At 34.2% G+C, this 16,834-nt stretch overlaps 1 protein-coding gene across 3 annotated transcripts in view; it reads left to right on the top strand.

Annotated features, from left to right (window-relative positions):
• The window catches only part of PTPRK (protein tyrosine phosphatase receptor type K), a 560,453-nt gene that overhangs the window by 419,080 nt on the left and 124,539 nt on the right, over window positions 1–16,834 (top strand). For all 3 annotated transcript variants that reach the window (XM_054491562.2, XM_054491561.2, XM_063666564.1), the window contains exon 8: window positions 13,091–13,393. In XM_054491562.2, the coding sequence (XP_054347537.1) occupies window positions 13,091–13,393 (303 nt within the window). The remainder of the gene's footprint in view (window positions 1–13,090; window positions 13,394–16,834) is intronic.

Below are 16,834 nucleotides of genomic sequence, written 5' to 3'. Positions count from 1 at the left end.
GGCAACATTTGGATGCAAAAACAGGAATACGTGTTTCCATTTAGGACCACGTGTTTCCAGGCTTGAGGGTGGAGACTTTGCTGGGGAACTGCCCAGTATTTCCCTGCCTCTTGTGTATATCAAGATGAAGGAAGGCCTTTGGATGATTCTCAGGTTTTCGAACTGAACTGGAGTGATTTTACTGAGATAGGAAAGCCTGGCTAGGGAACATGCTATGGAATCACATTAGCTCAGATTTGGAGATTTTGTTTGAGATACTCATTAGAAAATTAAGTTGAAATATTTGGTAGGTAATTGAATACAAGAGTCTGGAGTTCAGGAAGAGGTTTAGCTGGAGATTAACATTCAAAAGTATTTTCCTTCCCCATGCACACTTTCTTCCACCTGTGATGAATGAATATAGTAGTAGATAAATACGGCAATTTGAATAGAAGTTCTTTCCTGTCTAAAATGGCAGGGAGGATTTTCTGCAACCCTATTATTTCTGAAGGTCCTTCATACCCCCTCACTTTACAATGAAAGCATGTAGTCATGGTTTGGAAAAGAGCACATTTGTAACTCCTGTGGGGAAACACCCTATTTTTCCTGTCTTAAGACTTTCAAAATTTTATTTACCTCTTTTTTCCAACAGTGCTTTGACTTTATTACATTAAAATACAATTTACCTGCCTGTGGTCCTTCACTTTTATCACATAGTGAGTTATATAAGAAAAGGAGTCATGTCTTATTCATCTTTGAATTCTAAGCAAGTGATCTGGCCTCTGTAATTTCTTGCTAATTATTTGATGAAGATACTTGTTCTTGACATTTAAATGGCGACTAGGCAACTGATCTTGGAGTTTATTCTACATTTTTTAAATCTGCTATATATTACAAGCGTATTTGTTGCTTGTTTTAACATTTATTGAGCTCTATTTCTTCAAGACTCAGTTTACATAAGCCATTTATCTCTAGAGAGGTCATACGTGTTAATATAGGAGGCCCAAACACCCAAATGAATGGAAGACGTGGTGCATTAAATGCTTTAATAGAGGTACAGATTAAAACATTATTTATCACATTGTTACTTTGTCAGACTTCCTGACCAAGCTTTCCCTGAAATAATAGTATATTCCAACTGTACATTGAAGTGTTTCAATAGAGAGATCAATAGTGGGGAATGTATTCTGGTTAGATGGAATGAAATAGATAATGGTACATGTGTTGTACAGTGCTACATTAGTTTTGGTAGCAGATGAATACATTGACAGGAGTATAGGGCATTGGGAGAATACATGAGATAAAGTGGCACTGTGTGTTAGAAGATCTTTGGGCTCTAGGGCAAAGGCATTTTACTGTATTTTGTTCATCCTAGGAAATCTCTAACAATTATTTGGATGTGAACAGGTTATGTAATTAGAACTGTACTTTCAAAGGTCTAGATGAAAAATACTCTACGAATATTGGTGGTAGCAAGAATTCCTAATAGTTCAGGTGAGAGAAAGTTAGGACCTGAATTAAAGAAAAAGACATAGCTAGCTATTATATTAAATGATGTATTAAATAGATTTGGTAACAGAGGAGGGACTATGTTGGAAACAGAAGAGCCAATGATGTCTTTAAGGTTTTAGTCTGGAAACTAACATCCTTAATAGAAGCAGGAAGGTTAGAATGAGGTGCTTGTGAAAGATGATGATGAATCTTGTTTTAAACATTATATTAGCATCCAGATGGAAATCCACAGGCAGTTTGAAATTCAGAGCCAGAATTCAAGAGCTAGGTTGGAACTGGTAATTTAGATTTGGATGTAGAAAAAAATATGAATACTAAGTTAGTAAATTCACAGAACAAACATGAAATAATCCCCCAGTTCTTTTACACTTTTACACACTTCTTTGTTTACTATTCTTCTGTGAATGTTTATACAGATTAGAACCTTCTACACAATACTTCAAAATGTAGCCCTACCAGGACATATTTATGGAAACAAAGGAAACCAGTCTTCTAGGTTGTCATTTCTATGTGTTGTTAACATTTTATGATTTCCTGTGGAGTGGAACCCTTTGAAGATAGTAGTAGATTTTAATAGAAAATATCTTCATTAAATACCTTGCATAAAGTATTTGAGACATAAATTACTTGTTTACTTATACAATTTAAGGAGATTTTATTTTCTTTTAAGGCCACTATAAAACACACTGGAACATTTGACTAACCCTATAGACTGGCTCAAGCCAGTTCATGCTCTAACACTTATTTTTGAATACCTTTTCAAAAGTAAAGAAATGAATTATTTAGGTATATATCAAGAGGAATTTCCTTTTACTTATTTATATTCTATATGTCTTCATATATAGGAGTTATTCAGCTCTGAGATATAATCAATTAGAATAATGAAAGAGATTTCATAAGAAACAAAGATCAACTAATGTTCAAAAAATTACAAACATGAAAAGAGAAAGGTGAGATTTTGACACTGGAAAATATTAGACTCCCCTAATGTTTCAGTGTATGGATGTTTATTAAAATTTTTCTGGACAACCTCAGACCTTAAAATTACTGGACATAAAATATATAGCAGTACTATAAAAGCTTTTAAAGTAAGAATATTCATAAGGCTGTGTTTGCTATGATTTTAATAGTCCCTAAGTTATTTGCTAACTTTCAAATGACCATATTTATTCTAGTAATTTAAAAAAAATTGTCTTCATTCCATTATCTCAAAAAAGATCTTGAATCTTCCATTTTAATATGTTCTCAGATTTTCCAGGTAGAAGTTAAGGAGTTCATTATTCTTATCTCTGTCAATTTCCTAATTTACAAATGAGCTGAAGCAATTAATCCTTGCAAGTCGCCTGTATTAATTATAGTCTAAGGCAGGTTTATTTGCAGTTTTGTAATTCTTTTTGTCACATTTTCACTGTGTTTACTATCTCAGCTTGATGCTTGTTGACATGCTGATTCATGTTTTAGTGCACTAGATAGGTTTTATTCATCTAGAGGAATGAGTATAAAGAGGTCACACCTTATAATCACACTAGCATTTCTAGTATGTGCAGGCCATATATCTCCTTTTAATTTAATCTCTGAAAAATGTACAGGGATTTCTGCAGCTAAGCTGTACAAATCAATAAAATTTATAATCAAGGCTGTCTAATCTCTAAACCTAATATAAGACTTCACAACTATTGATTATATGCAAAGGATCTGCAAGCTGTTAATCATGCATGAAGGCATAAAATAAATGTTGGCTTCAGAAAAGGAAATGGACAAATAATCATCAACCCTGCAGTCCTTATTTGTCTCCCTATTCCCTGAAGCAAGCATGTTACCAGACACTTACATTTTATAAAATCAAATGAGGTGTTAAAGTGTGTTTCAATAGTCATGCTGACTTTTGTGTACTATATCCCGTTTCTATTATAATTTAGAATTGTTCTCTTTGTCTTCCAGATGTGTGATGAAAAGCAAATTAGTCTCTTTAATAAGTTTCTAGAAGGAAAGAAGGACCTAAGTTGATGTGTTAAAATCATAATCTTTCTAAGGAACAAAATGAGAAGTACATACTTGGAATATCGTTATAATGTAATTGCAATGATTTATTTGGGGGCGGGGAGAAGAGCTCCATGTCACGAGATAGTCTCACTTAAAACTGGGCCCTCTTAGCATTTTATTAACTAGTATACTTCATGATGATTTTCCTAGACTGAATTGACTGACCAATTCAAGGGGAGATATAAAATATTTACAAGGGAGTTATGTAGTTGAGAAAAACATGTACTATTTATGCACCTGAGCAGTATTAGAGGGATTTGGATAAAAAAAAATATATATATATATATAAATGTATTATTTTCTGTCAGTCCTATTCATTCAAGAGTAAAGAAATTCCAACTAACAGATTCTCTTATATATACCTACAAAATCATATTGACATAAAAATTAAATTTAATCAATGATATATTGCAGTGCTAGATGGGTAAGTTACTGGTAACCTACTACAGTTTGTAATAAAATATTGATATGTCTTATTATTTATAGAATGATTATTCCAATATTTAGTTTATTATTCTCTGTGGGAGCATAGTGAAGAAATTAACCCCTCCTCAAAGAGCATACAGCAAGCGAAGACAAAAATATATCCATTAAAAGTCATTTTAAGGCATATACCATACTGCCGTGGTATCTGGGACATTTCAGCACTTAATAAATATTTTCTATTATTAAAAACATGATACTATTTAAGTTCAGCACAACACATTAGTAGAGAAATGCAATTCTTAAATTATTGTACTATTTTATTGTAGATATCACTGATAGAATCTTCACATAAATATTAAGGTAATTTACCGAATGAAGATATTAGAAATAATGCCTGTTTCAAAATGCTGAGTAACAACTAACCACAAACTCTCATCAGTGGCACAGAGCAGGCACGTATTAATTATACTTGTGGGATGGTTGACTAGTAGCCTCTGATGATCTTGACTGGCTTACATATCCACTGATGGACTGGCTATAGGTTGGCTTCTGCTGGTACAACTTGGGTAATTTGGCTCTGTTCCACATGTATCTCATATTCTAGAAGAGGTATGAGCAAGCAGGAGAACAGAGGACTTTTTGAGATATAGGCTGACAACTAGCACACCCACACTTTTGCCTTATTCTGCTGACCAAAACAAGTCACACAGCAAGGCCAAAATCAAAGCATGGGGAAGCAGACCCCATTTGGTGTGAGCAATTGCAAAGTCACATGGCAAACAGTGTGACAACAAGAAGAAATGAATAATTGGAGTTATTTCAACTGTCAGAGATAACTGGGTTTTTAGGTTTCATTTTCATTAGCTTTTAAGCTTGAAACATGTTGAAACTACCTGCTTTATTGTTCAGAAAATAAAAATTTCCAACCATATACTATGGATCAACCACTGTACTTGGCATGCAAAACATTACCTCATTTTTCAGAACAACCTAACAGGTAGGTAATTTATCTTCTTTTAGGGATAAAGGAGGCATTGAAAATCCCCCTTAGAATTTTGTCATTGCTATGTACAGCTCCTCTAAAGTCACCTTACTTTTTAACACTGTATATTATGAAGCAGTGTTTTCCATATTACATTTTTTTAGGGTTGTACACAAACCACTCTACCTTTTTGTGTCTATGATTTATACTGTTGCTAAAAAATTTTATGAAAAATAAGGCTTGATCCTACAGAAGTAGATTATTCTCTTATTTTCTTCTATAAATTAAGAAAACATTTTTCCAATTATAGACAGTTACCTATTTTTAAGTTTTATTTAAATAACATATGAATGTGATGTGCAATATCAGAGATGAATCAAAGTGGATTCATTGATTGTAGTTACATATTTTTCAACAGTCTAATAACATTACCAAAAAATGTTAAGTGAAAAACATTAAAGGGTCTCCAGATTTTCAGTCACCCTCATTTTGGGAATTAGGTCTGATGATAAGACATTTAGTGGGCTTTATCTATCTATTGGTAAAAGAATTATCTTTGCCTTTTTTTCCATGTCACTTGGGTAGTACTGTCCTTTAAAATCAAACAATTTCCTTGGCATTAATGCAGAGACGATCCAAGCGTTAATTTTATTAGAATTATCTGATAAACTTCAGTAAGAGTGTTGAGAGCAGTGGTGATGACTTGTTTTGTTTTAAATTGATGATGTGCTTAGTGTGGTTCTGATGGCAGTGGGTAAATATTACTGTGATTCTGCAGGAGAGCTGAGTGAGCCATCCACCCTCTGTCACTTTATATCCCTCGAGTCCAAGCATGTCATTTCAGCAACACAGCCAGAAAGCCTAAAGAGCTGACAGTTGGCTTGTGATTATTCCTGGACCTGAGGCTCCCTCATGTTACAGTACTAATCAAGTCATCTCACCGACTTATCATTAACTCAATTTGACCCATGGGAGCAGAGATGAAATCTTTTTGGCAAGACTAATGATGCTGTAACATTGAAAAGATGTGAAATGTAAAACCTTGATTATCCTCAACCCTTACCATGAGGAAAAGAATAAAAATTACAAAGCACCTAAAGGTAAGAGTAAAAGACAATGTCTTTCAAAGACCTTAAGTTTTCCCTCCCCAAGGTACAGCACTGTTTTCTTTGCTTTTATTTTTATTTTTTTATTTCACCTTTGTCCAGAAATTTCATCTCGATTATTTTTTATTTACACTAACAAATATTTTCTCTGGCAGTCAGAAAATTCACTTTCCTTGTATTTGTTTTGATAAATGGAATGAAAGTTCTGTTTTGCAGTCAGCTTCTAAGATTTCTGATGAAAAGGCAGCCAGGAGCACGAAGCTCCTGTCATGCTTCAGTGTTCTTAGTTTGTGTACATCTTTGACAAGAACTTTTTTTTTTTTCCTTGGCATGAGCTTTGGGACATCTTCTATTTTTCTCTGACTGACAGCTGCATAATAAGTTTTATCATTAAAAACTGATTCTAGGGAAATATGATCCTTGCCTTCCATTCTCTTATAGATGCTAAAGCTTTTGTTTTCACAACTCTTTCAGAATAACTAGAAATTATCGCTACAAAAAGACAGGGATATTGACCTGTCATGTCCTGAGTTGTTTAGCAAGTGCCAAAAACAAAATTAAATTTCCTTTTATCTGTTATCTAGAACCACATGTTAAATCATCTTGCTCTTGAGAGGTGACTCAAAGTCAACAGGTTCTGTTTGTTCATGTTGTCTTTACTTTTATTAACCTTTAGAGAATTATTAAGTAGTTCTTCATTTTAGCCTAGCAAGTTGGGTTAAACATTTAACACATAAATTATTACAGGCATAAATACCATACTTGATCTATTTAGAATTTAAGTGGGGGCAGTGATATGTTACTTCTTTATTTACCTGCTAATTATGTAATACTGAAGATTTAATATGTACATTTTCTGCCATTTCTTTATATTTCATCCTGATTTCATGTAGCCTTTCTCACTGTAACAATTAAGAATTAGGTGCACAATAAAAGGCAAAAAAGAAGTGGGAAAAGTTAGTAAACCTTGCTGATCAACATTTGACAGGGAAGATAAAGAAAACCAGGTAATGTTAACAGTTCCTACTGAATATATGTATTTCTAATTTAATATTTAACTGTTTTCCTTGGACTTACTGGAAATGAAACAATGGAAGAGAGCTCTATGCCTTTGTTTGTAGATAAGAGCGTATAATAAAATAAGTCAAGATTCATCAGCTAAAGACTAGAATGGGAAGAGCACTGGATTTTACTTCTAGTTCCAGTCCTTTTACCAGCTTCTTAATGTTCTATCTGCACTCCCCCTAGCCCCTGACTTTGTTCTTCAAGTATATGAAAACACACAGGACCTTCAGCCTTCTTAATTCCTCTGCTCAGTCTTGTGTCATAGCTTTTTCTCAGTCTGAACTCCCTGATTGATGGGGTGTCCAAGGGAAATAAACAGTCATGTCATGGGTTCTTAGTTTCTGTTTCTGGTTGGGCCAATGAACCCCCTCCTCATCCCTCTTTTCCACTTATCACTAGAAACAGAAACTAAAAACCATGGCTTCAGGCTGCTAAAAGCCTAAAGCAAAACAACAGAACAACAACAAAATGGGGTAGGTTGGACAAGCTTGAGTACACTGAACACAAATTTCAAAAAAGAAAAGTAGAATGACCTGAGAAAGTGACATCATGGTGTTTCTAAAGTTATAAGTTGACAATTTATAAATGTATAAATGTATGGGATATAAAGTGTGTTATAATTTATGAATACAACAGGGAATAGTGAAGTGAAGCTACTTATCCGTCACCTCAAACACTTAATATTTTGTGTGGTGAGATCTGGTTTCTGGTACTGACCTCTGCTTTTGACTTAGTGGGTCTTTTTAGAAAAGTCAGCTTTCTTTCATTCCAAATCTTTTTTTTTTTATCTGAAAAATGGGGCAGACACTAGATTTTATGCAATTCTCTTTGGCCTGTCTTGTGAATAAATTTGTAACATATGTGCTTAACATCACCTTCCCTTCAAGCTCACCTGCCCCCTGTCATGCTCACTAACACATGCTCATCTCTGTTTCTGTTCTGTTTCCCTCTTTCTCCCTCTCTCTCAGAGCATCCTCTTCTCTCCATTTCTCCTTTGCCCTCTCCTTTTTCTTCTTCTCTCTTTTCTCTTGCCCTGTCCTTATCTATTACCTTCTCTCTCTTTCTTTCTCTTATCTCTGAAATGATGGGAGTACCCCAACTCCTGACTTAGGTAGACTGATGCCTCCACTTAGACCTCTTTCTCTTCTTAATGCTCTCCAAGTTATCTAAAACATAGAAATCAGTTCAAGTATTGCTTGTATGCCTTGCTTCCCAGCTAGGGACATTGTCAAATTGATCTTTGCCTCCATAGTTTCTAGTATACTTTTTGGCCAACAGAAAGCAATAAATAAGCAGTAAGAAATTATTGGATCATCTTACCCCCCAATCTGTGTATCTTCTTGAACTTTCTCTGTTCATTTAAGAGCACCTTAATTTTCTTTGTCATTTGGTATGAACACATTAGCTATATTGTATGCATTCACATAACTCAATTCCAAGTAACCACCAAGTTTTTCAGTTGTCCTTCCACATCAGTAGCCCCTATCCTGTGTGTTCCTGCTGTCCCCCTCCTTACTTAGCCCCAATCTCTCTGCTAACACATCACATTCTTTTGATTTCTCTACATTCAATGTCTCCACAATTGACACAGCCTCCAAATTAATCTTATTAATGTTATTTTACTATGTTAACTTCCTGCTCAGAAACCCTCAATGACTTCTCATGGCCTATTAGGTAAGTTCAGCCTCTTACCATGACATCTAAAGTTTGCCCCATCTTTTCCCAACCGACCTTTCCTGCATTATCTTCTATATGATACTTGTACAGCAACCAAGTGGGATTACAAATTTTCTCCAACTGTGTTCTACATTTTTATTCATCTCGTTTCTTCCATTTTTTGTATTATTTAGCTAAATGAGGTCTAAAGATCTTGCTTCTATCCATTGAGACCTAACACAAATGTCTGCTCCATTTGAAAGGTGGAAGTTATTTCTCCCTCTTGAATTCCTATAGCATTTTATTCTACTTATATACCACTTATAAATATATTGTTTATCTTTTTTCTTAGCATATCATCTTTAATAAACAAATGGAAGCTCCTTGAGGTCTAATATTATGCTTTATTCACTTTAGTACCTTCTAGAATACTTAGGATAGTACACTGTATATAGTAATAAAATTTCTTTATGTTTCATTATAGATGGATGACTTGATCTAAACATTTAAATATAACCACTCATTGCATGAAGATCACTCGATTACTGTCTCTTTTTTCCTTTTTTGTTTTTTGTTTTGTTTCGTTTTTTGCTTTTTTTTTTTTTTTTTTTTTTTTTTTTTTTTTTTTTTTTTTTTTTTTTTTTTGAGAGAGAGTCTCTTGCTCTGTCACCCAGGCTGGAGTGCAGTGGTGCGATCTCGGCTCACTGCAAACTCTGCCTCCAGGGTTCAAGTGATTCTTCTGCCCCAACCTCCCAAGTAACCAGGACTACAGGCATCCACCACTACACCTGGCTAATTTTTTGTATTTTTAGTAGAGATGGGGTTTCAACATGTTGCTCATGCTGGTCTCGAACTCCTGAGCTCAGGCCATCTGCCCACCTTGGCCTCCCAAACTGCTAGGATTACGGGGGTGAGCCACCACGCCCAGCATCACTTTGTTTCCTTCCAAGTTTCTGATAAAATTTTTGACTACAGCCTTTTCCAATTCTTTCTTTTTACTAGAAATGCAAAAAAAAAAAAAAAATAGAAATGTTATATAAAAGTACAATGTATGGAATACCCAATAAAGATTTGAAAAAAGAAAGTCAAAAAATTGAGGAGGAGCAAGAACATATAGCATATTCCAAAAACGATTGACAGATAATGAATTCATGAATGTGTTCTCCATTGTTTCACCATCATTATGGTTTTTATTTGTTATAAATATGATTTACTATCGTACCTCTATGCGTGACTGACCCTGTAGGTCATATCTTGAAGTTATTTAATACTTATAGTAGCTCTTATGGCCAGCTCATAAATATCAGTGGTTTCCAAACAATATCTTTTTGCTTTCAGTTATTCTATGGCAATTCAAGTAATTATTTTGATTTTAAATGTTAAATTTTTATTTATGTATTTATACCTCAGAAATACAATGCAGTTGTTGGTTAGGTATGAGAAATAATGGATTAAGGTCAATAATTTAGGCAACTTTATTGTTGGATTCTTTGAGAAAAATTTCTTTGAATGGATTTTATAGTAGTAGAACCATCTCAAATCACTGCTGTTTATAAATATTCTAATATAAAAATGCATGTGCATATAGTTATCAGCCCATGTCTAAGTGAATAGTATTCAGAGAAGTTTGTATGCTATAGCACCTTTCACATGTATGTGTATATACACACATACAGATGTACATGTATGTGTATATACACACATACAGATGTACATGTATGTACTGCATATGTGTATATGTATATGTGTGTATCTATACACACAACCCTGAGAAGTTCCCACCTCAGTAAAAACTGAAAAAATTTAAGGTGCATGCCAATTAAGAAAAAAATACAGTTATACAGTAACTCCCTCTGAGTTATTAATTCCATGCAGCTCAAAACAATCAAGTTTTGATTTTTAGTCTGTGTGTGTGTGTGTGTGTGTGTGTGTGTGTGTGTGTGAGTGTGTGTGTGTGTTTGGTTGTTTATATGTTTCTGAGTACTATCCTAAAGTGAGTGCAAAATTATGTCTAAGTCACTATTTTATCAACATCAGGGCCCTTTAAGGCATGCATTCAAACTGGAAAAAAAGTCAATTTCAAATAACTTATTGACTTTGTCGATTCTTAGAAAGCTATTTCTTTCCACAACTCTTTGTTTTTCCATATCAGTTAATAAAGTATTGGTCACTGAAATTATGATTGTGCTTTATATACATTGTGTAGGACTAATAAAGCTACTCTATCCCGATTTTAAATGAGTTTTTAATACAATGAGTGCCAAAGTAAGCAGCATTTAAAGACACCAAAATAAAATTCTCACTTAAAGTAAATCCTGTCCATTTTCTGCATAACAGATAATAAATAAATCATTTGCCCACTCTTAGATATGTAAGAATTGAGGATGCAGAGCTACTCTGTCTTCTTTACAGTGTGTAAGATGTCTAGGTATGCTTTCAAAATAGTATTAAAATGCAGAGTAAGTGCAGACTAAATAGACAAAATAAAAAGAACTGGCGCAAGAGAGTGATGACTTAGAAATAGAGAAATTTATACAAGGGGAAAATGTCAGATTTAAAATGAGGGGAGTGTTAAAACAAGTGTATAAGTGCTAGACCTAAACAAAATGAAAAATTAAAGAATTAGCGGGTTAAATATTTGTGGTGTTTCTCTCATTGCTGTATAGGCATTGTTTGCTCATATACTGTAGGTATTTTCATGGGAAATCTTACTTTCTCATTCTGTATAATTTTAGAACAAGATATGGCTGAATCTTGCCATGGCTACTAAATAGTATCTAGTTGCTAGCTAGGAGGCAGCAAAATCACAGTTTATCTGAGAATTTTTAGGGTGATCCTAGTTCTCATTGCCTGGTTAGCTGGTGGGCAGTCATAGCAAAGACTGTGTTTTCAGTCTAACTGGACTAAATTGAAAGTATCATCACTTTACTCTTGTGTTTGGTGGGGAAAATCTTGGCACAGAGCTAAACATATAAAGCAATTTTTAAAATAATTAGAAAGCCGCGTCTTTCTTCCAGCCTGTGGACTTCAGGTAATGTCTGAAATGAAAGTGGTAAAGTTGGGAGTCTGGATACTGTGAATAGTCATAAGACTGGCAAATAACATTTAAAACCTAAGCATTAGATTCTACCGAAGATTAATTTGCATATATGTGGATTTTTGTAATCTAAGATTTTAAATTAAATGGCCACCAGAGTTCATTTCAGATTGCACATTAAATATATTGAACTAGAATCCCAGTTTGGGCTTGCCATCTGTTTAGCATGCTGATTGTTTTTACAGAACTGTGATTTTAATCTCAAAAACAAAAATTTATGAAAGCCCCCAGGTCAGACTTTTTGTATTATTTTCCCTACTGATTTCCATTTAGCAAGAATTTGACTATCTTTAATGAGTTAAGAGAGGCATCGGAAATGCCTTGACTTTTTTCTTTTTATCAAATCAATGAATTAAAGTTTTTGTTGTGTATTAGTTTCTTTACTGTGTAGATGTTGCCATGGCCATGAGTTTCAGAGAGTAATTACGTTGATTAAGTTAGATGATTCAAGTTAGTCTTGAATGAGGAAAGAATACATTTGGGAAGCAGTGAAGGATAGATTCTAGTCTTTGGAGTGTTTAGTTCTGCCAGTATTTTCCAGTTGAATGGAAAATTCACCTCCCAGTTTGGTTGGGGTGACAGTGAATGGATTGTTAGACCTGAATGTTTTCTAGAAAAAGACAGAAAGAGATCAATAAGGAAAGAAGACAATGTGAATATCTACGTATGTTCTTGTAATTTTTCTCCATTGTTTTTTGCTTTGATGAACAACATCATTATGGAAATAATTAATGTTAATTAATATCTGTGTCATTTCTTGTACATGGGAGTATATTATTGTTACCATTAGAATAATTAGTATACAGCATAGCTTAGTGACATGATAAATCACAGAGTAGAATATGTTGACTCTTATCCATTTTGATATATTAGCTAATTCACTTGCTCAATAAAGACAAAAGAAAGGCAGAGAATTGGGCAGTAACAACAGCAACAACTATAAATGCATGGTGGCTACATTTTCAGGTTTTTATTTTTCTGCCAAGTTCCTGAGTACTGTGGGTTGTTGACATTTTATATTTCTTTTCTTTTCCTGTTGTTAAATCTTAGTCCCTGACTGAAACCTTCAAGAATAGGATCATGAATAAATAAAGCAAATGAAAATAAAACATGACTTCCACATTTTCTAGATTTGCATATGCTATATTGTACTTGGTGTTTTATTTTTCCAAGATTATTCATGATATAATTGACAGCTGTCTACAACTCTGATTTATTTTTCAGAACCTATGCGAACCCCAAAGACGTTAAAGATTGCTGAAATACAGGCAAGACGGATTGCTGTGGACTGGGAATCCTTGGGTTACAACATTACACGTTGCCACACTTTTAATGTCACTATCTGCTACCATTACTTTCGTGGTCACAACGAGAGCAAGGCAGACTGTTTGGACATGGACCCCAAAGCCCCTCAGCATGTTGTGAACCATCTGCCACCTTATACAAATGTCAGCCTCAAGATGATCCTAACCAATCCAGAGGGAAGGAAGGAGAGTGAAGAGACAATTATTCAAACTGATGAAGATGGTATGCTCATACTTTGCTGTTTAAAAGGGGGGGAATTCTCTAACAAGAAAAATGTGATTGCTTTAAGATTTTCGTAAAATTGTCCAATACTGAATTGGATTCTGAAATCATCTAAATGTTATTAATGAGGTTAACTTCGGGGAAAAATTGCCTTTTACAAAACCTAATATGCTTCAGACAAGCATCCAAATACTAAATGAAATGTGCTTCTGTTGTCCTTTCTTCTTATACAGAAGTGGCAACTACACTAAAAACTTAAATGAAGGGTTTTTTTAAATCAAGTGTTCAAAAATAATTTTTACTATCCATGGCACTATATGAATTGCCTATTGGTAAAATGCACTTGATAAAAAACTTAGGGCTTTTGTATTTTATAAACCAATAGTAGCTGTTTTTATTTTTCTCACATTTGAAAACAACACTGTTGGGCCGGGTGTAGTGGTTCATGCCTGTAATCCCAGCACTTTGGGAGGACAAGGCAGGTGGATCACCTGAGGTCAAGAGTTCAAGACCAGCCTGGCCAACATGATGAAACCCTGTCTCTATTAAAAATACAAAAAATTACCTGGGTGTGGTGGCAGGTGCCTGCCAATCCCAGCTACTCGGGAGGTCAAGGCAGGAGAATCACTTGAACCCAGGGGCAGAGGTTACGGAGAGCTGAGATCGCACCATTGCACTCCAGCCTGGGCAACAAGAGCAAAACTCCATCTCAAAGAAAAAAGAAAACAACATTGTTTATACTGTTTACCCTTTCTATTCATTTTAGATGGTTTTTTGTGAGTCTAGGTATAAAAGCAAGCAACAGTTCCTATCTGTAAGTCTAATATAATGGCCTTTATTAGACATTAGCAAGCTGTTCTTTATGTATCTTGTTGCCATCCAAGTAACTAAACTGTACTTTTCTAATTTCTGTGTGTTACTTCTTGATAAATAATACGAACAAATATTTATATTAGTATTTTAATGTTCACATACCTGTTATAGCACTACAGTGTGTTATAATTTGAATGAGAATGTATTTCCTAATTTAGCAAAAACATATAAAAATGTCTGCAAATGATAATCTAATAACAATAAGTCACTCTTTGGATGTAAGATATTTCCTTTCAAAATTTCCTTTTATGTATTAAGGCATGTAGAAAAAAAGTGTGCTATATGGTGAACTGAGGCAAAGTGAAATTAGGAGTCAGTTCTCATCTTTAAATGAAGGGCTTAAATTAAGTGATCTCTGAGGTTCTACCGCCTTCTATACTTCTCCTAAAGTAGCTTGACAGTAGGGCTACATTTTTTTTCTTTCTTTTTTTTTTTTTTGACAGTCTTACTCTGTCGTTCAGGCTGGAGTGCAGTGGTTTGACTCGGCTCACTGCAACCTCCACCTCCCAGGTTCAAGCAGTTCTCCTGCTTCAGCCTCCCAAGTAACTGGGATTACAGGCACCTGACACCATGCCCTGCTAACTTTTTTTTTAGTAGAGACGGGGTTTTGCCATCTTGGCCAGGCTGGTCTTGAACTCCTGACCTCGAGTGATCCACCCGCCTCAGCCTCCCAAAGTGCTGGGATTATAGGTGTGAGCCACCGTGCCCAGCGGGGCTACATTTTTATTTGAGTTTCATAAAACAGGATGTCTTTTATAACACATATTCCCAAGTTCCCTCAAGTTCTGAATTTTAGATCAGGTGTGTCTTTTGGTGCCTGCCTACTATTAGCTTGCCATAAAATAGGTTATTATGCCGTAGTTTTTACAAATACTTATAATTTCAAACTCTCCCACTCTGAAAGTGGAAATGACCATCATTTCATTTGCCTTGCTGTTTTTGTTGTAATAAGAGAAGTGAGAGCCCTTTAACCACATTTAGCTCGAAATTTGAAGGAAGCAATATAGTTCCGAAACTATACATGGAGTTACTCATGTTCCTAAAATTTCTGAGAATAAACCTAAGACTTATTTATGGTGAATGTGCTTTTGTCATGTTTGAGGTAACCAAACATGATTACTTTAGCTATCATGTTTGAACTGGCACCTAATTGAAGCAGCAACAACATTTAAACAACACCCCCTTTCCTAATTAATAAACACACAAACATCCTTATATCTTACCCCTGCCACACACACACAACTCAATGCATATTTATGCAAGAAAGAATGATTAGGGGTAATTGTTTCATAGGCACATAATAAAAATGAGAAGTCTAAGTACAGATTCAAAAGCTCCAAAAAATCTCTATCTTTTCTTTTAAAATGGGATAAATGTTATAAGGTCTGTGTCACGCTAGGCACTTTGTAGCCTGTGTGTTCGGTTATTAAAGTATATTCACATGTTTTATTGCCTACCCTTAAAAAAAAATAATGTCCTAGTTGGTAATAGTAGACTCAGTTACATAGTTTTGTGCTGCTTTAGCCAGTCACTCTCTAGTAATACAATTCATTTTGATGGTATTTTTGGATATGGTTTGTTAGTTTGCCCTTCTTTCCCACAAACAAAAGAATGCAGCCAGGCTTATATAATCTTTTTCATATTGCATTAAATTTTAAATGCATTTTTCAGTATACATATGACTAGACTAATAATCAAGGAATGAGTTGCTTTGGAATTTTAAATTATGCCCTACATTGATCAAACTCATGACTGTACTATTTATTTTTTCTAAAATAGTTTTGTAAAAATACAATGACTATTTTTTAAATATTTTAAATTCTAATTTTAATATCATTTTCAATCCTAGTTTTATTTTAATCTCTGCTTTGAATAATTTTTACCAGTTTTAATGATACTAAGTTTCGTATTATTATTTCATAGTATTGTCACAAACTAATCCCTTCTACTATGAGGGTAATTTTTTCTTTTTGTTTTATATATAATATTTAATGATTGATGTGTAAACTCTTCCATGAAGTATTTGCAAGTAACTCCGTCTTCAAATCAGCATGTGAGCTTCACTTTCTACATAGAATACTTGATGTGTCTTAATATTCCTGAGCAGAGAAAGAATACCTAATTCGTAATCTGTTGTTGGAAAGATCGATGGATTATGATGATCTGATTAAGTCAGTGTTACTAAATTATTGCTGCCCTATATACATAGAAAAAGAATAAATTATCAACCACCTAATAAAAGGACATAATTTTATAAAAAGAATTCTGGGGACATCCATAAATCATGAGAGCAAAGCTAGAACCACTTCCCACCAGAACCCTAAGGTAGAATTTATATTTAATTTATTGCATACATTTTTTAATGCACGAACAGAATTTTCTGTATGAGGTTTTGTTTTCATTTTTTATTCCAGCACTCATAAAAATCAATATTATAAAGTTAGCTCAGCAGAAAAGCCTGGTTTGGGGACATTTTTTTGAGACTACAAAGCTATTTTTGAAAGTACATTTATTACATTTTAAAGCCTATAATGCTTATCTAATATAATCTTGCCCCACCCATATTTT

Source organism: Pongo pygmaeus, chromosome 5 (assembly GCF_028885625.2).
Source record: "Pongo pygmaeus isolate AG05252 chromosome 5, NHGRI_mPonPyg2-v2.0_pri, whole genome shotgun sequence".
Lineage (NCBI taxonomy): Eukaryota > Metazoa > Chordata > Mammalia > Primates > Hominidae > Pongo > Pongo pygmaeus.
This window is presented reverse-complemented; position numbering and strand designations above follow the sequence as displayed.